General features: G+C 31.6%; 1 protein-coding gene across 1 annotated transcript in view; it reads right to left on the bottom strand.

The window, feature by feature from the left end:
• LOC129223833 (dnaJ homolog subfamily C member 11-like) overlaps positions 1 to 27,200 on the bottom strand; it is a 53,096-nt gene that overhangs the window by 5,420 nt on the left and 20,476 nt on the right. Inside the window, exons 6-15 of the mRNA XM_054858193.1 lie at positions 25,815 to 25,986; positions 16,663 to 16,730; positions 14,095 to 14,159; positions 13,801 to 13,925; positions 12,492 to 12,571; positions 11,795 to 11,911; positions 11,468 to 11,623; positions 9,888 to 9,957; positions 6,552 to 6,670; positions 1,818 to 1,911 (exon numbers count right to left, since the gene is read on the bottom strand). Of these exons, the coding sequence (XP_054714168.1) occupies positions 1,818 to 1,911; positions 6,552 to 6,670; positions 9,888 to 9,957; positions 11,468 to 11,623; positions 11,795 to 11,911; positions 12,492 to 12,571; positions 13,801 to 13,925; positions 14,095 to 14,159; positions 16,663 to 16,730; positions 25,815 to 25,986 (1,066 nt within the window). The remainder of the gene's footprint in view (positions 1 to 1,817; positions 1,912 to 6,551; positions 6,671 to 9,887; positions 9,958 to 11,467; positions 11,624 to 11,794; positions 11,912 to 12,491; positions 12,572 to 13,800; positions 13,926 to 14,094; positions 14,160 to 16,662; positions 16,731 to 25,814; positions 25,987 to 27,200) is intronic.

The raw sequence follows: 27,200 nt of genomic DNA, 5'->3' as shown, positions 1-27,200 counted from the left end.
TGATTTAAACATATTTTTTTCTTTATTCTTCATGCGATTTTGTATCATGAGGTGTTTTTTGTTTTTTATATTTTGATTTAGGAATTTAAAAAAAAAAAAAAAAATTTAGTCAAAAAGGCAACATGATGTCCTGGCTTCAAAGCAGTAACAGTTAAAAAGTGATTTAAGTAATTGCTTACATGCAATAACAAAACAAATTTCCAATTATATTGCAACACCTTTATTGTAACAATTTAAACAATAAATTAAAAAAAAAAATATTTTTTAATGAAAATGCAGGGAATTTACAATTATTTCTACAGTTTACACATTTTGAAATGTCCACTCTGTTACAGTCATTAAAGAATAAAAAAATAGTTTTACAAAAAAGCTAGTAATACTTTTGAGATGACCAGATGGTAAAAACTAAATGTTTAGCTAACCCTAGTGGATTCAACAGTCAACAAGCAAGGTAAGATTCATTCTTTGTCTCTGATAGTAAATATGAGATTATTACATTAATATACTATGTTACATTAATTTTACTAATTAAAATTTAAAAAAAAAATCTAAATTACATATAAAGTAGTAATTTTAGAGTTACTCTTTGCTTTTGTATTACTATTTTAACTGTTACTTTATGTTTAGGTTTAGAAAAAAAAAATTTAACTCCTTATTTGTCCACTCTGTTACACTGTGTAACAGAGTGGACAATATTGATGGAAATAGTAAACAAGTCCCATTTGCTATTGATGTTTTTCAAAAAGCTTAGTTTAACAAATTTATAGATAAATTGAATGAAATACAAAATTTTATAAGATGAAACATTGTCTATCTATTTTCTCTGCTTAAACATAAAGATTACTTCTATCTTCAATAATAGTGTCTACTCTGTTACAGGTATGTCCACTCTGTAACAGGAATATTTTAATGGACTCGATTGTAATTTTTTTTAAATATTTAATTTAAAGGTTAATTTGCATAGAACTACACAATTACTAACTAGAATAATCCAACTTCAATGTTTTTTTAAGTTTGTTTCATATAATAATCTAACTTTTGCAAATAGTTTTTTTAATTTTTGTATTTTTGAGTAAGATAATTAGCAATAAAACTTAAATGTCACTGTTTCTGAAATGCAAATGAAACAGAGCTGGTGATTTTAAGGGTTTTTAAACTTTTTTGAAATGCTTCAAAATACATTCATAAAATATCTGCATTTATCAAACAAACTGCATTTACTCTAAATATGTTTATTGCTAATTTTGACAGATATACAATATTATGTAGGGAACTATGCAGACTTCTTCACGGGGGGTCATAATGGCCCCCACCGTTTTTCTAGTGTTAAAAAAAAGTTTCAAAAACTTGCTTATGTTGTTTAGAGTTTTTTACTTTCAATGGCTTAGTGACAAATTTTTTTAATTTTAATTTTGACTATGATGTTGCATTATGTAGTTATAAACTCTTTTCTAGAAAATTGGTAAATCACACCTAAACATTTGCATGAAAACATACTAAATCTTACCAAACTTTTGCCAAGCAATTGGCCTTGGTAACGAAATACTAAGTTGAATTCCATTTCAGAAAAAAATAAACATCTTTTATTCAAAACAATCTTTTTAACTAATTAACAAATGTCGAATACAACTTAAAATATTTTTTAAAAGTAATAAAAGGTACATTACATGTTCAGAATTATGAAAATAAGTAAAAAAAGGGAAGGAAGAACATAAAATAAATTAGAAAGATACATTTCATTAGAATCGTGCTAGATTAAGTTTGTTCATTTCTGGATGGAATTTTAAACAAAAATAATTATAGAACTTAGACTTTACCTTGGATCGATTGGGAAGAGATAATCGAGAATCCTTTACTAAGCACTGTAACTGAACTGTGACATCAAATAAGTTCTGTTGGGTATCAATAGTGCTGCAAACAAAAACAAAACATGAAAACGTTTCTGAATTAACTCAGCAACCATTTTATCAACTTATATTCTTACATAAGTATACATTAAACAGTTCTTGGAAAGAAAAAAAAACTTTAACAACTTGTGAGTTAAATTTTTTTAGTTCAATAATAGTTGCAATCAGGTTATAAGGAAAACTATAATTTCATATTTTCATTATCCTTTAGGTTTTGAGTAGCTAATTTTTCAAAAGGCAAAAATTGGAAAATTTAGTAACACTAAAAAGCACTAATAAACATTTTAAAACAACTGTAGATCATTCATAAGCAGAAATTAGTGCGATTATCTTCTGCCATTTATGATATTTAAATTAAATGCTGCATCATGATTATGAAATTTAAATTTCAGTTAGAAAAAAGGTGAAAAATGAACATTCCAATAGCAAAAACAATGTTTTTTGTTTATTTGAAAAAAAACTCTGCATGCATAAGTTAGCTGACTGTCACACACCTCATTTTTCAATCAGCATTGGCTGACGCATAAATATCACCCGTTACATATCAGGATATTTATTACGTATATTCTATCATACAACAACAAGCTGATAAAAGATGTTATGTGTGTGTGCATGGATATCAGGGGTGAACTCAGGAATTTTTCAGTAAAAGACAGCGGCACCTCGAATTCAAATTTTCGGGAGAGCGGAAATTCTCAATTTGCCTAATGAAACTCCAAATTTCCCCGAAAGATTATAATTTTGCCGAACCGTCAGTAAAAATTTGCCGAATAAGGAATTTTTTGGAAGGCCACAGTGACCTCTAATGAGCTCCCATTGGGGCGCCCCTGGTACTGGAATGTTAATAAAAAACCGAATTAATTGAATCCTGAGTCGTGCCCAATTTTATGTGAATGGGGAATTAATTTTTCCAGAAAAGCAGTATTGATACGGTGTTCCAGTACCAATGCCTGCAACTAAATATCGCTTAATCCTCATACATAAAAAAGTGAATGATCGAGTAACGCGTGTGTGTCAACAATGAAACTCGCGCCAGGGCATGGTAATTTGATACTAAGTTTTTATAATGTTTAACATGCAGGGAAAGGCTTTATCGAGACAAGGCTGAACTCGATCCGGTAACTTAACTGTTTTACTGGTAAAACGGTGTCATTTCAGGGGAATGAAGAAACTTAAAAGTGGTTGAAAATCAACACTATACATAGCTCGCTATACATAGACATTTCGTGCAAATCGAACTCGCGCAATGGCATGATAATTTGATAATATGTTTTGGTAGTGTTTAATATGCAGGGAAAGGCTTCTTTGTGACAAGGCTGAACTTGATCTGGTAACTTAACTGGTAAGACTGTGTCATTTCAGGGAAATGAAGAAAAAAAAAATGGTCAACATTGAACGCCACCTACCGGACTTTAGGGTTCATCTACTGGAGTGAGGGTTAAAATTTTAACTATTAAAATATCACCAAACAGGCAATGGCTTCATTCAAAAGTAGAAGCAAATTTTTACCAGTCATACCTTGATGGGCGATTTTCTAGTTAATAATTAGCTTATTTAATAATATGGCTTGCACAGTACCACACTAATACGAAAATTTCTTTTCAGGATGTCAACAATTTAAATTAGTAATTTTAATCATGATTCAAATAAATTTTTTTTTACACAAATCACCGATTACAATCACTTTTCAAATTAAACCGAGAAATCGTCTTGAAAATTCTTAATTTCACTATTTTTGCTGTTTTCTTAATGAGTACAAACTTTTTTCTACACCTTGATTTTGTCCCTAGGTTGTTATCATCATTTGAACATTTTTAATCTATTCAAATTCTCTCTCCTTACTCAACTCAAAAGTTCTAATTTTTAGTCAGTAGACTTTTTATTTGGTCACTATATTTTTAATAGAAGCCAATGTATTTAGGGCTTTTTTTTTGAAATGAAAACAATGAGAAAATCGTACAAGGTATTATGCTGAAAGGTGAGTGAAGAAAAATCCTGGAAAATGAGGCCTGCTCCTGTTGGCTTAGAGTGTGTTAGTGCTGTGCATATTTGTACAAAATGAAAAAAGGAAACTTAAAATTAATATAGCTTCAGTCATGAATTCTAGCAAAAAAAATAAATATATAAATAAAAACGTGTACATATAATTACAAAAAATATTTTAAAAATAAAATAAAAATTATTGATCAAAGAAAGTGTTGGAATCTGTTAATTCTTTTACTGTATTCATTGAAATGAACAGCAAATATATCGATTTTCATCTACTTTTACGAGAAAGTAGGTAAGTTAAAATATGTGGGTGTCTGGTGGTACCATCTTTATACATAATAGTAAAACTTATTTTTTAAAAATATGGTATGTTATCTTCAAATAACAATTAAAAAAAAAAAGATTTTAATCATAAAAGTTATTTCTATTTAAGTTTTATTTTTCTTTCATTTAGCCTTTGTTTCAATTTTATCTCATATAATGCTACTTAGTTCATTTAATTTCCCCTATTTTTATGCTTTTATAGTGCACTACTGTGCTGTCTATATTAAATTTGCTTTAAATTGCTTGATTTAGCATTTGTATTCATTTATTTTATTTTGATATCACATTATGAATTTTCAGGTGAAGTAATAATTGAAATATGATGTTTTAATTTATAAAAATATGAATTTCAATTTTAATTTTGTTTATAAATGTAAATTTATTATTAACTGAAGTTTCAAATGGCTTTATAAAAAAACCTGATTTGAACGGAAAAAAAAAATCTGATTTTATTTATCTTTTTATTTTTTAAAAAAATCACAATTATTTTACGGCCGGATATTTTACTGTGGGCAAGAAAACCTGTAACTTGTAACAAATTCTTCATATATATATCTATGTTATATCACAAATATTTAATGTTTTACATTGCAGTTTACAATAAAAGGCAAGGTTCATATTTGTTGGGCCATTACATTTAAAAGCAAACATTTTGTCCTGCACATGACATTTCTGTATTTTATTTGAAAACAGGTAATAAATGGAACTCTTTGGCCTGATAATTAAATTTTTAGGAGAAAAAAAAAGTTAGATTTTTTAAATATTACTTTTGAAATGAACTGAAAAGCTGTCACATTCAATACAAAATGTCTGATTTTCTGTGACATGATACATTATTATTAAGTGAAATCCTGTTACAACAAATACCAATACAACGAAATATCCATTTCCACCAAATAAATTTCAATCCTGATTTAATTTCCATTACACTGCTTGAATTCCGTTACAACGAAATTCCCTTTTACAACGAACAAAATTTGCGGTCCCTTGAAGTTTGCTGTAACAGGATTTCACTGTTTTTTTTTAAACTAACACTAATAAATAATTAGTAGGCTACTAAATATACTGTTGAACCCCCCTCTATAACGAAACAGTAAAATGGAAATTGTTTTTAGTGTTTCTCATTTCAAAATTGAGCCTATCATGTAGTTTAGTATCATGTATGTAAATATTAAGCAAGCATCTGAAAAGCATTTACAACTAGTGATTATCCCCCCCCCCCCCCAACCCCATAAATTCATGCTCCACAACACATTTTTTTAATTTCAACTGAGGAAAAAAAGAGCATGCATAAACTACATTTGTTGACTGTACTAAGATTTAAAGTATCAGTCAGGATGTATTAATGAAATAACTGAGTGCATCAAAATGTCTTTTTTGTCTCAAATTACAGCATACTCTCAATATCACAAAGTTCAAGGGATGGTAAAAACAGTTCGAGATGTCGAGTTTTCGAGACAACAAGGTCATGACCATAATTTAAATACTGTTTGAAAAATTAGTGACGATAGTTAAAAATAAGTGGAAATATTTAATGAAAGTTGAAAAAAAGTCTTAATACAATAGCAAAAAATTTAGTTTTTAAAATGAGCCAAAAATAATAGAGAAAAAAGAATAAAAAAAGAACGCTAGGGTGAAGTAGCAAAATGAAGTAGTTTACCAAGACTAAACTTATCAAAGATTTGGATTACCAAAGTTTCAAAACGGTTTCAAACAAATTTCCAGTGCCTCAAAACAAAAGAAGTTGGACAAAGGATTGCACCACTCCCTGTGTATCTAAAGGGGTTTCCCGTTCATCTCCCCTTTTTACGGAGGTGGGGATAGAGTCAAAAGGTCCAAAGAAATGGCGGGAGAAGAGGGCGAAAAGTTTTAGGTAGGTCTTTTGGACTTCTCAGGATTTACATTTTCTAACACCTCCGGGCTCTAGAATGAAAGTGACAATAGAAAAGTTTTGCCGAATCATTCTTAACCCCTGAGAGAAATTATGAAGGGTGTGAGAAATTTTTGGAAACATTCCTCGAGTTGCTTCGAGACAATAAACTGCGTTTTTTCTGGAAAAATTACATTTGACTTCGAAAAATATTCGACATAACAAGGTTTTGATCAAAAACTTTTCGACATACGAATGAACATTTGATAAAGACGCAAAATCAAAGGGGAAAATAATTTTTCGTCATATCAAGGTTTTTGAGATCATGAGGTCATACTGTATTTTTAACTAATATTGGTCAACAAAAGGTAAATAAACTAAAACTTACTCAGAGTCTCATGAGGTCATACTGTATTTTTAACTAATATTGGTTAACAAAAGGTAAATAAACTAAAACTTACTCAGAGTCAAGATTAGATAGCTCCTCAGCACTTCCATAAATAGCTTGTGAAATAATTAGGCCATTTCTTTCCTCTTCTTGACTTTTGATTCTCCTATAAGTTTCTTGCATTAATGAGACCTGAAATCAACATCAAAAATGTAATTAATGACGGGGGAAAAAATTTAAGTAAAATATTTTTGAAACACACAGGTATTGCAGATTGTTTTATAGTTTTGATGTAGCATAAATAGTTTTTAAAAATGCAAACTCATTGATTTAAACAAATTCTAAATATCTTTCTTTTTTTGCATCTATTTAAGAAATGAGTGCCTGTTTGAGAAATGATAATAAAATTCTACATCTTATCAAAAAAATAAAAACTTCATCCCATGAGTATTGTAGAATAGACAATTATACATGAAAACATTGTATTACATGTAGGGGAATGTGGGGCAAAGTGAAATAGCAGGACAAAGTGAAATGGTGAAAGATTTATTTTTCACTGTTTTCAGCGACACCAATCTGGTATTATTTTAACTATATAATAGCACATGTAGTCTATTCCAGTCAAGAAAAAAAAAAACCCAAAGATTGAATCATAGGATGATAACACAGGCAATTTTCAAAAACTGATACTCATAAGGTAATATTTTGTTGTAAGTCAAAAATTATTTTTGTTATTATAAAATGATAATGTTTTTGTTATTAACATTTTAAATATTAATTGAGACCTTTTAAAGTTCAGTAAAGTACTTATTCAGTTAAATTTAAGCTTATTTGTATTTCAAATATTTTGTACCAGCAATGGGGCCCAGCACCAATTTTAAATCGGGCCCCTTCCCCATGACTCCCCACCCCCACACTCGCCATAGCATATTTTTATACCGTCAATTCATTTCCTCTCACTCATACACTTACTAATTTCAGAATGAATTGCTTAAAATTGTATTCATATATGATGTTGCATTGTTTCGCTGCTTATAACTGAATTTTTAAATTTCAATATAAATTAAAAAAACTAATTTGAAGTTTGCACAAAAATATACTTTCAAATACAGTATCAGTATACAGAAAAAATTGCATAATTTGTCATGATTGAAATAAGTGAGATATATCAACTCCAGCGCGTTTCTGTAAATGTCATAAGAGAAAATACATTGCAGCATATCGTCCAATTAAATTCAATGAATGGGCCCCGGTAAGGTGAAAATAGGTCAAGTGGATTTTCGTTTATTCTGCTTTTGACTCTTTTCACAACACCCTCCATGTTCGATCCATTGTCAACCACTTGTCCTCTGCAAATCTTCTAATGGAATAATGTGTCTTTTGAGGGATTCATCAATTCTTGACCAATCAAATCCTATTTTTTCTGAGAAATTCAGAAACTTAAAAAATCTCTCCTGGAATTTTTCTTTCAAAGGAAATTATTAACATAATTATTGGAAAAACCATAGACTAATAATAAGAGTAGACCGAGCTATGGCAACCCTTTTGCTGCTCATAAACCAAACCATGTGACTGGTGGATATCCTAGCAACAGCGAGCGTTAATCGTAGCAGACGATCAACGCCAACGCGAAATAAAATAAATAGAATTGATGCATGGAACACGGAGGAATGAGCTTTTATGGAGCCCGATTTGTAATATTCTAAGTTGTAAATATTTTGTTAATATAGTGAGTTTTTCGTTTAGATAGCATTGTGCATTTTCTTTAGTCAATTTCAATAACTCTCTAAGCAATAAAAGATGCAAGCGACCAAGAAGAATCAGCAAACGGTAAGATTTTTACCTACAGTTTCAATTTAAGATACCGATTAGTACATTTTTGCGTTAACGCAAAACGTTTACGCCATTTCGTTCACGCCAACGCTGACAGCTCCAAATGAAATAAAAGTTACCGAAAACTGATCAAAAACTGTTACTAATGTCAAAATAATGCATAACTAAAAGAAAAACAGTTCAATCTTTGCACCTGGAAGTTTTTTTTAACGAAAACACATTGTCTTAAAATACATGTCGAGTGCCAAACTATAGATAATGCTGCCATCTAGCAACCATGCTGCCAAAGTCTTCGCCAAGCCCTTCCACTAGTCACATGATACATCTATGAACCAATTTTCTTTATCAGCAAGAATGAGAAAGCTCGGTCTACTCTTATTATTAGTCTATGGGAAAAACGGTTTCATGATCATACCGGAACCCCCCAAAGCTCTGGGCCCTGGTACTATAGGTCTGATGTCCCCTTCCAAACAGCAGTCCTGATTGTTTCAGTATGTTTTTATTTATTCATCAAACCTTTCATTTACTGATTCATTTGATAAAAATATTTGATTCATTTGATAAAATATTTTTTTATAATTGAATACGGCGCTAATTTATTGCCGAAATTAAAAATACTGTTTCAATGCAAGTTTTATTTTCTGCAATGTTCTTTCTTTATGAATTGAAAATTTCAAATGTTTTATTTTGGAATAAATTAGTCATCTTAACTATTTCACGTTGCCCAAATTCCTCTACATAGAATACATGGCTGCTGTGTTCCCGGAGGTATAGTTGAATATTACCTACTGTAATTGCAACAGGAGAAAAAAAAAACATGGAAAAAAATCAGCCTTTACATGAATTAACTTTATCAGATTTTATAGTTAATTGAGTGATTATAATCCTCATATAAATAATAGCCGATGATCGAGTAACCCGCGTGTTTCAACAATGAAACTCGTGCCACAGCATGATAATTTGATAATATGTTTTGCTAATGATTAACCTGAGGGGAAAGGCTTTATTGTGACAAGGCTGAACTCGATCCAGTTACTTAGCTGCTTTACTGGTAAGACTGTGACATTTCAGGGGAATGAAGAAACAAAAACAATTAACGCTATCTACTGGAGTTTAGGGTTAATTGGGGGAGGGGGGGGGGTATATTGGGGTGTTAGGGTTAAAATTTCAATTATTAAAATATCACCAAACAGGCAATTGCTTTGTTCAAATGTACAAGAGTAGAAGCAATTTTCACCCCTCATACTTTGATGGGCAACTTTCTAGTGATTATATAACGGGACATTTTTAAATTTTTAATGTTTACTATATGTTGGATGCAGATTTTTCTGGCAAATGTAGTAAGATAAATTAAAAATAAAATATATATAAAGTTAAAAAAAACCACTGTATAAAACTGAAAAAGCCGAATTTTGCAATTGAATCTTTTTGTGCCGGAAAAAATTCTTTGGTTGACTCTGCTATGAAATAAGTTTCGTAGCTTATGGGTGGTTAGAACCCCTGTACCCCTCCACTCCCCATAGGAAACATGAATGCATATTACAATAATGAATAATATCAAAAAAAGTCAGCATACCGCCATTAAAGCTTCTTTTTTTCGTTCCATCATTTTTTGAGCATTAGCTTCTTTTACCTTCTCGGTTTCTCTAAATATGATAAAATTCACATTGAAAAAATAACTATTTATTTTGAAAGTAAATGCATACATCAAAAAGCTATGCTTAGATTGAAATGCAATTTAATAAACAAGAAAGGAAAACATAGAATGAAATTAAAAATCATTCATCAAATATTAGTTAGCAATCAGATAATATACTTTCATGCAAAAATTTTAGAACGCTCGAGTAATATTCACTTTGAAATTTAAAATAACAACACACCAGAACGCAACAGTGATGCAAAAACTGAAGAATCTGACGTTAGTGAAACCTTTTAACAAGCTTTAAAAATGACAAGAAAGTTCAGTGAATAATTCACCTAATGTGAATTATTCTCTGAACTGTTTTTTTTTTTGGGGGGGGGGACTGAGAATTGAGTTTTAATTTTTTCTTCGTGAGATAACTCAATCCATCCTAAAAAAAATAATAACTTTTCAATCAACATACTTGCCAACCTTCAAAGAAAAAAAAATAGGAGATTCCACTATAGGTATATAGGTGATTCACCAGTGGCACATCTTCACAACAGAATTAATTATTGAATTATACTTTTAAACAACATGAATACTAAACTTAAAGTGAAATGGGGATTTTTCGCAGATGTAATCTAATTGGTAGTAGCAAGAAAATATACTGCTAAGGAAAAACCAAACAATAAGAAGTGACTTTGCTTAGAGTTTCGTACATTCCCTAGCCTCTACCAAATTAGTAGCTACAAAAATTTACTTGCTGATATCTGGAAAAAAAAAATCAATATATAATGAAAATAAAATATAAAATAAGTAGGTATAGGGTAGCACATGTTAAAATAACTTCTAACGTTCAAACTAATTGAAATAATTTTAAGATGCAAAAGGATTGAAATCTGCTGCAATTTTCGGCAAAGCATGTGCTTCGTTGAACATGCAATGTGGAAAGCATCCAAAAAATTAATTTTTACTAAATGAGTTAGAAATCCTTATATCCTGACATTGGTAGACTCGAAAAGGGCGCCATCTATTGAGAAGAAAGTGAAACTTTTTGATGATTAACTGAATAAACGGGAGAAAATCGTAAAGAACGGGAAATCGCAGGAGATGGAAGCAAAAAACGGTAGTCTCCCATTAAAAACAGTAGAGTTGGCAAGTATGAATCAATCATTAATTTTCAACTTTGAAAAGGGTGGGGCAAGGCTCCTTTACTTTTGGAAGTGAGGGAGCAGTTGCCCCCCCCCACCCCCCCACTCCGTACGAGTCGCCTATGATTGGAAAGCTGAGAAGTCAATCTATAAATTCAATGTTGTTTGAGATTTTATGAGGTGCAAATTAAAAATAGTAGCAAGCCAATTCTTTAAAAAATATATAACAAATATTATGAATTTATGATACAAATTTCATTGTCATTATACTTGGACTTGAATTAAAATTAAACAACATGCAAAACAGGATATAAAATACAAAAAAATTAATGTAACACATATAAATGTAAAAATAAAGCTCTAACAATAGCCATTGCGTACCTTTCTTTTTGTTTCCGATGGTAGGGGTCAATGATAAAAGTTTTCACTACATACCACCCAACAATAGGAGTGACTGTTCCATAAAATATTGCACTTGGAATTATCTCCTCAGACAACAATATGGGGAAATTGAAAGTTTGATTGGCACGGTTTATTCTGAAATAAGTATATAAATAAATGAAATTGATTTTGAAAATATTGAACTTGCAGCATTTTGAAAAAATGTGTTGATTTTCTCAAAAGAGTTTATATTCTCACAGAAAAAAATAATTTTGAGGAAAATCAGCACAAAAATTATTGTTGTAACAATGCAAGCTGTTTACTTACTTTAATTTAAGAGTAACACCAGATGGAATTCCTATCATTAAAGCAGCACCAGCAGTGCTACGTTGAGAAACTTTTTTTTCACAACCATATTCAAATACAGCACCAAAAACTCCAAATCTATAAATAATAAGAAAAATAAATTCTAATTTTTTTCTTTTTCTTTTTTGCTGTTATTGGTAAGCAATATTTCCTAATCACACATAATGCATGAATTTTCATACACGCGATTTACAAACACACACGATTTTACTAACATTTACAAAAATTTAAAAAAACGTCTTTTCTATTACAAAACTTGCATTAAAAAGTATATTTTTAATTGAATTAAAGTCTCTTTAATCTGAAAGTGTCCTACCCCTTTGTTCGGGGGGAAACACTATATTGCAAAAAGTCGAAAGAACACTAATGTTCTGATTTTAATAACAATATTTAATGCACTTGGAGATTGGACACAAACTGTCTCAGAAAAATTCTAGCATAAAAATGCTTAAGTAACTAAGTTAAAATTAGCAAAAATTTAAAGCAAAATATTAATTCTCAAATACATATAAACCAGGGTTTCCCAAAGTGGTTGATACCGACCCCCTTGGGGTATTGATGTCTTTAAAATGTAGATGTAGCTCTAGGGGTTGTTTGGGAGCCTTAAAACCTTAAAAGGTGTACAAATACAAATTCCAAATGCATTTGAACGTCTTACTTTATCGAGCCTTTAAGTTTCCCATCATCTTCAAGTTTCCGTATGTAGCTAAAAGTGATAAAGCTTGTGCGAACGCCAAACTAAAAATAAATAGCATCATCATCAGTATTTATAAAACCTTCATAAAAAATAACAAAGACAGCAATTATTTGATGACAGTAATAAACCCCAGTCTCTTCCCATTTTGAGAGTTTTGGTCAGAATCACTCTAGTCAAATTCATGCTGTGATTATAGAAGAAAGGAGCTTGAAAATTAAATCTGATGTTAAAGATTAATTAATCTATTTACTTCAATTTTGCCTTAAAGATGCTCTACTAAACTACACCAAGGATGCTAAAGGATTTCATTTAATTTCTTTGAACCTTATATATATTTATATATACCCATTCTAGTATATATTTATTTCTAAAAAATATATACAGTCAATTCACAACAACTCGAATCTAGCGAGACCAAAGAAAACTTGCAACTTTTCAGAAAACTGACTAAACACTAGTTTTGGTTTGCAACATTTTAGAAAAAAAAACTTAGGATATTTTAATATGTAGATAACAGATAAAATTACAGAAAGTAGAAATTGTTTCATTAAAGAAAATGTCCACAATTTAATTCAAAACATTAAAAAAAAAAAAAAAATCAAAACAAATATGACTTTTTATTTGAACTTCATTTTTAAATGATAATACGTCATTTTAAGTTGCAATAAACAGTTTTGTAATTCATGAAAAAGTATATCCTCAAGCTTTTTCATAAAAACTTCTTCAGCAGCACTTGGATTTTCCTCCCTGGTTAGTACAAACTCTTTAATCGCATAACGCTTCATCTACTTCCTTACAGCTGTTTCTTCAACTTCAATAATCACTGCCTCACTGTGTTTCATTGAACAAGCAAAACTTTTGGAAACAGTTCCTCACTGACTTCAAACCCACAACTAAACAATGCAAACAATACAACAAGAGACTGCAAATCGCTACTCCTTTATTGCACAATGTTTCAAAAGGTATTCTCCTGGCTTTTGGAGAACATTGTGCAGAAATTGCGAGAAGGTGAAATACTTTTCTTTTTTACTTTTAATTTTCTGTTTCTTTAGTAGTAAACATCAAAACATGAAGAATAATTCACATGAATGCAAAGTCATTAAGACCTGATAAAAAATGTAAGGTATAGTACTATTTGAGGCACTGCGAATTGACTGTATTTTCTACAGGAACTGAAGCCTGGTGTACAGAAAAGGTAAAGAAATATTTTACAAATGTACAAGTCCAGTTTAAAGCAAACTAATTCTAATAACAAAAACGTATATATCACCTGTATGCCTCCAACAAAACGACATTTCTCTGCATCATGAACAACCATAGTATTTACAGAAGAACTGTGACCTTTTTTCCAAGTTAAGTATCCAGCAGTTTGTTTGTCCAACTGACGTGCCAACACTAAAGAATTTTGTACAATATATTTTCTTTAAATAGAAGCATAATAATAAATCAAATATTAGATTCAAAAATTTCAATTCTTAAGATGTAAATATTAATTAGAAAATATGTCCAATTATTAGGAATAAATATTCCTAATTATTTAAATAAAAGCCAAGAAATAACTTACTTAATTCAAAACCAGCTGTCAGGCCACTGTTAGCAAATAACATCGATGTTTGTAAGGTTCCAAAGCTATTGTTTAGAAAATAATGAATATCAATCAGGTAAGATGTTTAGAAAGAGAAAACATAAAAACAATTACTCTTAAGCAATGGCAGCGACTGAAGGGGGCACCCTCTCCCCCCCCCACTTTATAGGGTTCATTTATTTATTTTATTTTCCATTTTCACAGCCAAAACTAAAAATTGTAAAAAAAGCAGAAATGTCGAAATTTTTAGACCATTTTTTTTTTTTACTTTGTACATCTGCTTACGAAACATTACTTCGACATCCTTGCCTTAGTCTTTAGTTTAAATTTTGGGTCTGTTGACCTTAGGATGAAGGTTCCACTGCTGAGGAGTTCTGGCTTCATCAACTTAGTCATATTATTAGTTTTAGTATTCTTATTTGTTTAATTTTGTAAATCCCTTATGTGTTTATTGTTTGCATTTTGTAATATGCATATATATATACATATATATATATGTATATATATATATATATATATATATATATATATATATATATATATATATGTGTGTATATATATATATATATATATATATATATATATATATATATATATACACACACACATATATATTCTTTGTTTTATTTATATAGATTAATATCACTAAAATTTTATATTGTAGCCATATTACAGTCATCTTTAAATAAGCGTTAATTTCCACTTCATTAGCTATCTAAAACCCAAATTCAGCATTTCCGACACTAAAATCAGGAAAATGTTCACATTTTCATACGTTATTTTCCAAGAATTGTTTTTTGAGTGTTTTTCTCCAAGCATTATTTAGAGAACATTTTTGGAAATACAACCACAGACCTACTAAGTTTCTTGACTTATACAAGAATACATACATATGTCTTGTCGTAATACACCCAAACCTGTTTTTATCCGGTGGATAGGGACCGCATTAAAAAAAAAATTGTTCAAAACTTCACGAGTAGCTAGAAAAAGTTGTTTTCGCAACACAATTTTTAAAAAATATATACAGTAGATAGGGACTGCATAAAAAAAGTCTCACATAGAAAATGACCTGAAAAGTTATCTTTAAGTGAAATCAAAATAAACCAAGTGATGATAATTTTGCCCACTCCCAAAAAATTTCTCGAATAAGGAAATTTTTGACAGGTCACAACGACTTCCCATGGGGATGCTCCTGTCGTCACTTGAAGATACTACCTCGCACTCATTTTATAAATAATTTTTATGTATTGCAGAAAAAAATCGCACAAAACAGGTTTGGGTGTATAACAAGAAAATTTCACTGAATTCTCACTTGATTATATTGCATGACTGATGCTTAAAAATGGTTTCTTCTGCCAAAAACTAACTGATTTTTTTAGCTCATTAATCTAAACTGATTTCATAATACAGTAGCCCCTCTTTATATCGCTCCTCGTTATATCGCGCCTCGTTATATCGCTCATTCGGATTTATCGCTCTTTTCTTCTGTCTCCCGAAATAATAAAGTCTAAAAGGAGAAAAAACTTTGCTTTAAGTTTGAAACCATTTCTGAAAGCATATGGTATTGCTCAGAGAAGGTCTCTTTTTTCTTTATTTTGTCAATGAACAAAAAGAAGCTATTCTTCTGAATTCGCTGGAAAAGCAGCAGCAAATACCTGTCATCCAAATGTACATACCCTTGCAGTATATTTCAGATAGTCTGTAAACTGCTTGAAATCTTCTTTTGTATTGATACATTGCCTTTACAATGAGTGAGAGACATCAAGCACACATCAAGCAGGTGTCATGTCATACTAGCCCATGTAGAAGAGAACATAAGCCCTTCTTTTAATACAGAAAAGATTTGTGCTTGGTTTCACAAGCCATTATTTGCATCAAAGAAAGGAAGAATGATCTGGACGGGCGAAAGAGTTTTCTGTTAACAATGTGGTCACTTTTACTTTTCACATCCTTTCGACAGCAAGTCAAACGGATTAGAAAGTCTATTGGGAATAAGAGGGTATTGGAATACTCACTCTTATCTTGCAACAGCTCAAAAAGATCGTCTTCATTCGCCATTTGATTTTTTTAACTTTCTGACGGTGAAAATTTACTTAAATTTCAATCTCGTTTAAATTTTAATAGGTGTGAAAGTACATTCGTGATTTACATCGAAACCATTAGAAAATCATGTCAAAAAGAATGAATGCTAATTTACTTGTGTATTGAGCTTATAACTATTTTTAATGACTTCCATTATATCGCGCTTTCGGATGTATCGCTCTTTTTCTTTGTCCCCTGAAAAGCGAGATATAACGAGGGGTTACTGTATAAAAGTACTCTAGTGAAATTTGACTTGAAACTAAGGTGATAATAGCGCGTTTTTTTTATTTTAAAGTTGGAAAATAAAATGTTTCTCATATTGTATGTATTATTTCCCAGTATAAATATAATTAAGAAAATTCGGTTTTATGATTCCCTAAACTAAGGAACTTCAAAAGCCACAGCTAGTTTACTTTTCTTTAAAAAAAAACTACTATTTTCAAGCAAAATATTATTCCAACTTACCATCGTTTAGATAAATTTCGAAAGCCTTTCATATTCAGGCCTAATCCATTCCCAGCACCAATTCCATACTATTAACAAAAATTTGATAATTTAAGTGCATAATATACCAAATTTTTTCAAACATTATTTTTGACTTTGTAGTCTTATAAATAAGTTATTATATCGCTAAAATGAAACAGCTTAAAACAAAAACTTATAGTATTAGGGTCAGTCAATAAATAACAAGTGAGACGTAATAAAATAGATGACAGTATTCGAACTGAAAGTGCAACAATATGTAAATTACCTAGGTGGCGTAGTCGTATTTCTACGTATATAAGCATGAACTCTAGAGTTGGAAAGGTGCTCAATTGATTTAATGGTTTGTTGGTCAAATTGACGCCGGGTCAAAATTGTATAAGTTTGATTTATTTATCAGCTCAGTGAGCATATTCTTATTTTTGAATGTAACATAAACCAATAAATGGTTTTTAAACTTAATGTCTCTTGCTTTGCTACTCTGTTATCTACCAATGGTTATGGGGCCATTGCAACGCAATAATAGTTATCTTCGAGCAGAGACAAAAGTAGTAGATTGACGAGAGTAAAAACATCTACTTGGAACTTTTTATTGCCGTTTTGTCAAAAAAGGAAAATGGCTGACTTCGCTGGAGACACGGAGGACATCCGGATAAAAGTTGAGAAATTCAACGGATGTGAATACAGACGTTGGGCAGCTAAAATGAGGGCGTCGCTTATGGGAGTTGGAAGCTGGCAAATTGTTACAGGAGATTCAGTGAAACCTGATGGAAAGGATCCGAAGGAAATGGCCAAGTTTCAGCGACTAGACGAGAAAGCGTATTCTCTGATCTACAGTTGTTTGGAAGAAAGATACCAAGAACTTATTGATGACACAGAAAGCTCACACGAAGCGTGGAAAGTTCTGAAGGACAATTTCGACATGCAGTCCCGAGCAAGATTGGTGAGAAATTTAGACGAATTTTTTCGTATTAAGTTTAATTCCGAAAATGAAAATATTGGAATGTTTATTAGGAGGGTTAAACAATCTGCTACTCGTTGTAATGAAAGTAATCATAAAATAGATGATTTATACATATGCTTTCAATTAATAAGAGACTTGCCTGATGAATTTAATGGAATTGTTCAGAAATTGTATACTGTAGATGATAAAGATTTTACTGTTGAAAAAATCTCCGAAGCTTTGCTGCTAGAAAATAGTAGGTTAAATTTAATAGATTATGACAAGGGTAAAAATGAAAATTCTGTTTTTGTAACAAAATATGAGAACCGTAAAAATAGCGCACAAAAGTTAACTTTTGAGAAAAATAATTTAAAACGAGATAATGTTTTAAAAATAGGCCCATGTCATGAATGTGGTCTTTATGGACATTTAAAGCGTAATTGTTTTAAATTTAAATCTAAAAACAAATCGAACAAAAGTCTGAAACCGAATTTTAAAGGTTGCATTACTGAATCTAACGTAAATCTGAGTGTAATATCAAATGATAACAAATGTTCAGATTCTGATTGTAATGTAGGATTTGTAAAAGACTTGAAAACAGGTTTTGTCCTGGATTCTGGAGCCACAAATCACTTCGTAAACGATAAAACTCATTTAAATGACTTTCGTGAAATTAAAGAACAAAATATGTCTGTTGCAACTAGAAATTCTCATGCGCCGATTAAAGGCGTTGGTACGTTAAAATTTCATGTGAAATGTGATGGGGAATTTGTAGAAGTTAATTTGAGAGACGTGTTATATGCTCCAGATCTGAGGCGAAATTTATTTTCAGGACTTATGCTAGATAAGTATGGTTATAAAACTGTTTGCGGAAATGGTAAAGCTACCGTTTATTCTGCGGATCGTAGCAACTGGTTTGAATTTAAATTAGGGGATCAATTCTATGAAATTGAACCAATTTGGCAAGAAAATAGTCTGAGAAACCCTACAGCAAACGTAACTTCTAGTGAGAAAATTGAACTTTGGCACAGACGTTTTGCACACTGTAATTATCATAAACTGAACCAGATCTCAAAGAGTGGGGCCGTGAGGGATTTACCAGAGATACCAATTTATAAGAGTATCTGTGATGTATGTCAGGAAGCAAAATCTAAACGTTCATCTTTTAAAAAATCAAACACAGTGAAAGCTCAAAAGGTGTTAGAAAGAGTTCACACTGATGTATGGGGAAAGTCGCCTGTTAAAACAGAAAATGGGTATGTGTACTATCTTTCGATAATTGATGAATATTCAGGTCGTGTGTGGATCTATCCTTTAAAAGCAAAATCAGAGGTGTTTTCTAAGTTTAAGTTATTTATTTCATTAGCGGAAAAACAATCTGACTGTAAATTAAAATGCGTTCGTAGTGATAACGGACTTGAATTCTGTCATATTGAATTTGGGAAATTTCTTGAAGAAAGAGGGATTAGACATGAAAGAACTGTTATCATGACGCCAGAAATGAATCCATTTGCCGAAAGCTTAAATGGTTACGCAATGGATGCAGTTCAGGCAATGCTAATCGAATCTAAGTTACCAAAGAAATTTTGGCTTGAAGCGCTTTTTCATTACGTTCATGTAAGAAATCGAATTCCTGTAGGAAAAAGAGTCAAAAGTCCTATTGAATTATGGTATGGAAATGTACCTTCAGTCAAACATTTTAGAGTATTTGGTAGTTTGGCTTACGCTCACATTCCTAAGCAAAAAAGGGATAAATTATCACCTAAGGGAAAATCGGGTGTTATGGTTGGTTATGCCGTAAACACAAGGGGGTATCGAATTTATTTTCCTTCTAATGGTAAAGTTGTCGAGACAATTCATGTTAACTTTGATGAGACCAAAATAGCAATGGACGCGATACTGGGCATAAAAAACTCTGTACCTTTAAAGAATGTTACTAATGTAAAAATAAAACTTAACGATTATGAATCGGATTGTTCAAGTGATAGTGAGAGTGAAAGAATTGAATTAAAACTTTCACACTCAAAATTAAAGTCAGAAGATTTGTCTAGTCAGGAACAAACTTCTGAAGAATCGGAAAGTGAAAGTACAGGTGATTCAGAAAATCAAAAAAATTCGAAATTGAAAAATCCAGTAAAGGGAAAGTGGATTCGTTTCGAACAGCCCAGAAAAGATAATTCGCGAATAGATGTGTTTTACAAACTTGAAAATGATAATCATAAGTTCAATTGTATCAAAAATGTGAGGAAATTTTGTAAAACAAATAACATATTATTTGATAAAGAATTTTTTAATTTTAAGCCAACTGGAAATTTAGACGAAGTAGAGGTCAATTTAGTTTTTATTCCTAAAAATGTAATTGAAGCGAGAAACTGTCTAGAATCTGCAGATTGGGAACGTTCAATGCAGCATGAACTTGAAATTATGGAAAAACGTAAAGTTTACGACTTAGTACCACCACCAGATAAAAATGTAAAAATAATTGGTTGTAGGTGGGTGTACACTAAAAGGTTCAATTGTAAAGGTGAAACAAAGTCTTTCAAAAGTAGGTTGGTCGCACTTGGGTACTCACGGGGGTCTGAAACGTACGAAGAAGTATTTTCCCCAGTACTGGACATATCCCTTATACGTTTATTTTTCACAATATTTGTAGTAATTTTGAAATGGAGAGATGTCCAGCTAGATGTCAAAAGTGCGTACTTATATGCGGACTTAAAGCACGAAATTTATATGAAACAGCCCCCAGGCTTTGTAAATTCAAAACGATCAGATTGGGTTTGCAAACTTAATAAAGCTATTTATGGGTTGCATCAATCTGGAAGGGCATGGTTTCAAACATTTGATGCAGTTATACTTTCTTTTGGATTTGTTAAATTAAATTGGTGTAATTGTGTTTACATGCTGAAGAGTAAAAAAATATTGTTACTTGTTTATGTAGACGATATAATTATATTTGGTGAATGCAAATCAAATATTATCAATGTTGTAAATGTATTGAAACAAAAATTCGATTTAAATTACTTAGGTAAAACTTCTAAATTGTTAGGAATTGAATTCGAGCGGAATGATAAGTTAATCTTACATCAAAGAAGTTATATTAAAATTTTAAAAGAACGATTTAGTTGGATTAATAGAAGTTTTGTAAGTTTACCTATCGTAAAGGAATTTTTGTCGAAGGATCATCAGAATTTGGATGAACAAGTTGCATTAAATTTGCCTTATCGTAATTTGTTAGGGTGTTTGGCTTTTTTAGCGACTCGCACAAGGCCGGACATAATGTATGCTGTGAATGTACTTTCTCAATATCAACAGAATCCTTTGATGGATCATTGGAAAAGTTTAGTTAAGTTATTTAATTATGTCTTAGACACAGAATCGTTAGGATTAGATTTGTCTAGAGCTAGAAAATTTCGTTTAAGTTGTTATTCTGACGCAGCACATGCACAATGTTTAAATGATAGAAAATCAATCAGTGGTAACATAATATTTTTGGATAATGTACCAGTTAATTGGCGAACTGCTAAACAAAAATGTGTGGCTACTAGCTCGATGGAGTCGGAATACATTGCTCTCGTAGAAGCAGCTAAAGAAATATTGTGGTTTACGAGAATTTGCAGGGAACTTTCGAATTTGAACATTCAATTTGATGAATCGCTTTTATTTTGTGATAATACTGCTGCGATTGATTTTGCAAACTCTCCAATAGAAAACAAACGAACTCGTCATATTGACATTAAGTATCATTTCTTTAGAGATTTATTAAAGGAAAAATATTTTCAGTTGAAATTTGTATCAACAGATAAAAATTGTGCAGATTATTTTACGAAGCCGTTTACAAATCAAAGGCGTAAAAAATTCTTGACCATGTTGTATGGTGAACAGTTGTAATTTGTGTTATGTTCTGTTATTTATTTTTTTAGTTTTCAGTCCGATGGGGCCGAATGACAGTATTCGAACTGAAAGTGCAACAATATGTAAATTACCTAGGTGGCGTAGTCGTATTTCTACGTATATAAGCATGAACTCTAGAGTTGGAAAGGTGCTTAATTGATTTAATGGTTTGTTGGTCAAATTGACGCCGGGTCAAAATTGTATAAGTTTGATTTATTTATCAGCTCAGTGAGCATATTCTTATTTTTGAATGTAACATAAACCAATAAATGGTTTTTAAACTTAATGTCTCTTGCTTTGCTACTCTGTTATCTACCAATAGATTTTATTCGACATTCTTCAAAAATACTGACCAAAATTGTTTAAACACAAATTTAGTTAATTAAGGGAAATTAGTCGTATAATTCCATGTTCATAAAAGTCCGTTGGCTGCTGCTGGAACTATCCTCCGAAGGGAAATTGTTGTCCCCAAAGTGCCTTCTTGAGTTCCCCAGATATGTAAAAGTCACACGGGGATAAATCTGGACTATAAGGTGGGTGGTTCTCAAGACTTCCCACTTAAATGTCCGCAAAAGTTCCTCTGTTGCATTGGCTGTCTGTGGTCTAGTGTTGTCGTGCAACAGGATGACAGCACATGAAAGTTTACTGGGACTACACTCAGCCCAATGCAAAAAAGGAACTTTTGCGGAAATTTAAGCGGGAAGTCCAGATTCTAGTCCAGATCTATCCCCATGGGATCCCACATCTTTGGGGAACTCAAGAAGGCATTTTGGGGACAACGATTTCATTTGGACGATAAAGTAAAGGAGTGCGTGTGCAATTGGTTACAGCAGCAGCCTAGGGACTTTTATGAGCACGGAATCATGCGACTAATTTCCCAGTGGGATAAGAGTTTAAGCAATTTTGGTCAGTATTTTTGAAGAATGTCGAACAAAAACTGTTTCATAGCCTCTGACTCGTTATTTATTAAATGACCCGAATAAAAGGTTTTAAAAAGTTTTTTTCTTTCCTTTTGCTTTTTTTTTTTTTTTTTTTTAACTGACTCAGAAAGTATTTGAAATTTATTGTAAAAGCATTGGCTAAAAGTTCATACAACACCCATCGCTCATGACTGGGGTTCCTCCCAGGAGGTTAACAAAAGATTATTCTTTATGGCAGAGAAAATGCCAATCTACCACTCTCTAAAATGCACTAAATAATTTTATTATCTGTTTGTCATATTAAAACGAACATCAACCTTAAAATTTCAAATGCTAACCAGCAATTTTTGTCCCACATGTATGTAGCATCAATATTTACTCTTGTATGCAAGATTTTGTTTCATGTGCTTTGTTATTTGCTTCACAGTTAAATTAGAAAAAATCCCCCTTGCAGTATTCAAGTGTTTTTAATAATATTTTTGAGAAAAGTTTTAAACCACTGTAAGGCATAGATTTTTAGTTCTCCAACAAAGCCATAAGAAAAAAAATCACTGTACTTAAGTACCTGTATATAACTATACAGATATTCAGAGAGTGTCAGAGCATCAATGTTTCTAAAGACTGACATTGTTGGGTCTTTGGATGTATTAATTATGCTGCCGTGATAAGCGCAAAAGCGGGATCTGCAGCTGCGTTGAAAATGAGAAATCCCCGTTTAAAGTTGAGTACCTCCATGTATTTGATTCAGATGAAACTTTTCCAGATTTAAAAAAAAATATATTTCCCATCGACAAATGACGATAAAACATTGTATTTAGGCAAAACATGTGACAAAGAACTACCTAGTGACAATAACTCAATTTTGACAAAAAACGTAGAAACGACTTTTGCGCTTAGCACGGCAGTATGAACATCGACATTTCGTCACCAATGATGCATTTCTAATATGGTCACAAAAAATGCAATAATTAAAAATGCAAAATTGAGCATAAAGTAAGATTATAAATTAAAATGAATGACTAAAATACAGGGTGTCCAAAAGTCCTTGATTCATTTTAAAAATTCATCCAAAAGCAACAAATGGTTTTATCAATATGCGGTTTGTACTATAATACTTCATGGGTTTAAAAAAAAAATTATGACATGGTAAAAAAAAATGTGAATTTTTTAACAAGTCATAAATATTATTTCCATTACCAAAAAATGGATTGAAATATTCTAACATGATATATGATAGCAGTGACAAAAAAAAAGTTTTAAACCTATAGAACTAGAAATAAAACTCTTAAACATACAGAGGTCTGAAACCGGGTATACCCCAGCTTTATTTTCATCATTATGTTGGTTTTGGTCGAACTTAAGACTTTAATGTTTTACATTAAAGTCTTAAGAATCGTAAACAGCGGCAGAAAAGCATCTGTGCCATAGCACAGCTCAATTCTGCACCATGTTCAGGTAGATACAAAAACGGCGAAACTTCTCCGGACATAATGTTGAAAATAAAACTGGGACACGCCCACTTACAGACCACTTTATGCACACAGTAGAATATTTTTATAACACAAACCTATAAAACGCACAACTTTTCAGAAATAAAAAGTTTTGAAGCTAAAAAAATCCTCTATTCAACCATAAAAGTATAAAAAATTTCTTGCAAATGTAGTTTTAAAGCAATTTTTCATCTTCTATCTTAATTTACTTCTTTTAAATGAGAATAACTTATTGCATCAACATTCTTTTTATTGTGAAACATATTTAATTGTGAGTGATAATTAAACTGTACAATTTGGGCTTTAATATTGTCAGTATAAACTTATTTTGATGTGAAAATATCTTGATATACTTTAAATGCTATTTTCTAAATTTGAAATGATCTAAATGCAAAAATAAAATTAACACACAACCTTTGGTCCCAAGATGTGCGTTATAATGGTGTTCCACTGTACTTGTACTTTTTGTTTTCTGTGCTGATGCATACTACACAAATGCACATATGAGGCAGTGAGAAGCAAAGGGATGTAAGTGGACATTTTGAGTAAAATGCTTTTAAAGATAACTTCCTAGGTAGGTATATTCAGTAAGTTACCGCCCTATAGCCAGGGCTAAGGCAGAAATACATGAAATACACCACCAGCTCAGTAAATTCCAGCCAAGGACTGCAGTTTCGTGCTTATTAGCACTGATCAACCCGGCATAGAAGTGACTGAGCTGGAGGTGGAAAATCTCTTAAGGAAGCCAAGAGTGCCAAACAACAAGACATCGTATTAGCTACCAGTACCACTCTTGGCTTCCTTTAGAGGTTTTCCACCTCCAGCTCAGTCACTCCTATGACAGGCTGATGAGTGCTAATAAGCACGAAACTGCAGTCCTCGGCTGGAATTTACTGAGTTGGCGGTGTATTTCATGTATTCCTAGGTAGGCTTCCATTGAAATTTTTTTCTAAATCATACTGTACAACAGCACCTACCAGAGCTACCAATACTATCTCCTGCCCCAAGACAGAGGAAAGATTCACGTACCATCTGTACTGGTTATCTCCAAATCTTTAGCTTTGTCACTTACATCCCTTTGCTTCTCACTCTGCCTCATATGACTGTAATACATAAGGATACTTTTATTTGCTACATTTAGGACATGGAAATAAGTGTACAAGTTATTATTTGCAAGGTTCAGTCATTAGTCAGGCAGACAAAGTTACTGATCTGGGGGTCTTAATAAGTCAGGATTTAAAGTTCAGCCAACAGTGCAGCATTGCTAGTAACAAGGCCAATAAGATGCTTGGGTTTATCAATAGATCTGTTTCAAACAAATCTAAAGAAGTTCTTCTGCCCTTATATAGAAGTTTGGTAAGACCTCATTTGGAGTATGCTGTTCAGTTTTGGTCTCCTTATCTTAAGAAAGATATGGATGTATTGGAAAGGGTTCAAAGGCGGGCTACAAGGCTAATAAATGGACTTTCTCACTTAGACTATGATTCCAGGCTTAGAAGGCTAAAAATGTACAGTCTTGAGCAAAGAAGAGACCGAGGGGACATGATTCAGCTGTTTAAATTTATTAAAAGGAAAGATGTTACGGGGCTGAAGTTTAGCACCGAAAACAGGACAAGGGGTCATTGTTTTAAGCTATTTAAATCTCAGGCTAACATGGATATTAGTAAAAATTATTATTTTAGCAGGGTAGTGGAACCTTGGAACAGCTTACCGGAAGAGGTGGTAATGAGCAAGGGAGTAGACAGTTTTAAGAGGGCCATTGATCTTCACTGGGGATTGTAAATTGACTAGGACCAGTCTAGCTGGGCCCAGAGCCTGTTGCTGGTTGTCACATTTGTATTTGTATTTGATATACTAATATAACTGTAATTTAAAAGCAGACACACTTACTTCAATCCACGAATTTGATGAAATAACCTTTTTCATGGTGCATGCTACATTTCCAGCACCAGTCCCATTTTGTGTTGTAAGACTTCCATTCAGAACCATGGTATCTGAAACACTAAGAGGTGCCTCCACCGATTGTGATATCGTCATGGAAGATATTTCTAATGCTGGTAATCTGAACAAAAAAATACATAGCACCAGTTTTTTAATTTGATGTGAATTTGGATCAAATTTTGTTGTACAATGGAACCTCTTTCAATAAGGGACACTAAGGGGACTGGACTTTTGGTCCCTTAAATAGAGGTGTCCCTTGTTTGAATAAATTGATGCATACTGCATACTTAGTATAATATTATAACATAACCAAAAACTATCCACTATAATATTAAAATCTGTTCGCATCTGTCTGTCTGTCTGTCTGAAGATCTATGTTCTCGAGAACCGCTGCGAATCGGGAGTCAAACGAGATACCGATCAATTCGAAATTTTCAAAAGAAAACAATAGGACCAATTTCGTAATTGTGCGACTTTAATTAACGGATATATTAATAAAAACGTTAATTAACATAACGTTATTCAGGAATTTTTATTTCTTTCCTGTTGCCATTTTGCATATGGCTGAACAAGTAAAATTCTTTTAATTGTTTTAAAAGAGATTTTTTGGCTGCTGTCCAAATCTTAAAACAACGTTTCCATCTAGAATTTCATTTTAAATTAGTTTAAAATTGGTTGCTCTATTCGGAAATAGTCTTTATTTTATCGTCTGCTTTTTTTTTTTTTTTTTTAAACATTCCACGTTCTTAACTTTTTTCAGCATATGAAAGTTGTTTCTTTAGCTATGTTTATTGATTGTAGTGTATGTTTATCATTCACCGGCCTCATATTTTAGTACATTTAGGATGTACGACTAATTATGTTTATTTAGTAGATCTTTTTCCCGAAACATGGGTAAGTTTTCAAATTGTAAAAACTCTTTTTCCTTCTTGTTTATATATTTGAAATACAGTTTGTTTCGTGAAAAGAACATGTTAAATTAAGAATATTTGGATTTCTTTAAGTGAAACAGAGTTGAACAAAAAGGATTTTTTTTAAGGATTTTAACTAAAGCTTAATTGGAATCAGATGACTTGGTATTAAATTAATGCTTATTGGTATTTATTTAGTCTCGGTGCTTTAGTTTCACGTAATCAACCAAAAAGTGTGTGTCATTTTATGTAAAAAGCTGATTGTAAATGTACATAAATATTTCAGGTATAGTCTATCAGATGTAATTCATTTTAACGTGAGCACAGATTGTAGTTGATAATGCATATATTTTCATCTTTTGTGCTAATTGAAAATACTCATTATTTTTATCATTGATAACTATGATTAACTTTAAAGAGATTT

Source organism: Uloborus diversus, chromosome 6 (genome assembly GCF_026930045.1).
Source record: "Uloborus diversus isolate 005 chromosome 6, Udiv.v.3.1, whole genome shotgun sequence".
Classification (NCBI taxonomy): domain Eukaryota; kingdom Metazoa; phylum Arthropoda; class Arachnida; order Araneae; family Uloboridae; genus Uloborus; species Uloborus diversus.
The sequence above is the reverse complement of the archived record's forward strand: the minus strand, read 5'-3'. Positions and strand labels throughout refer to the sequence as shown.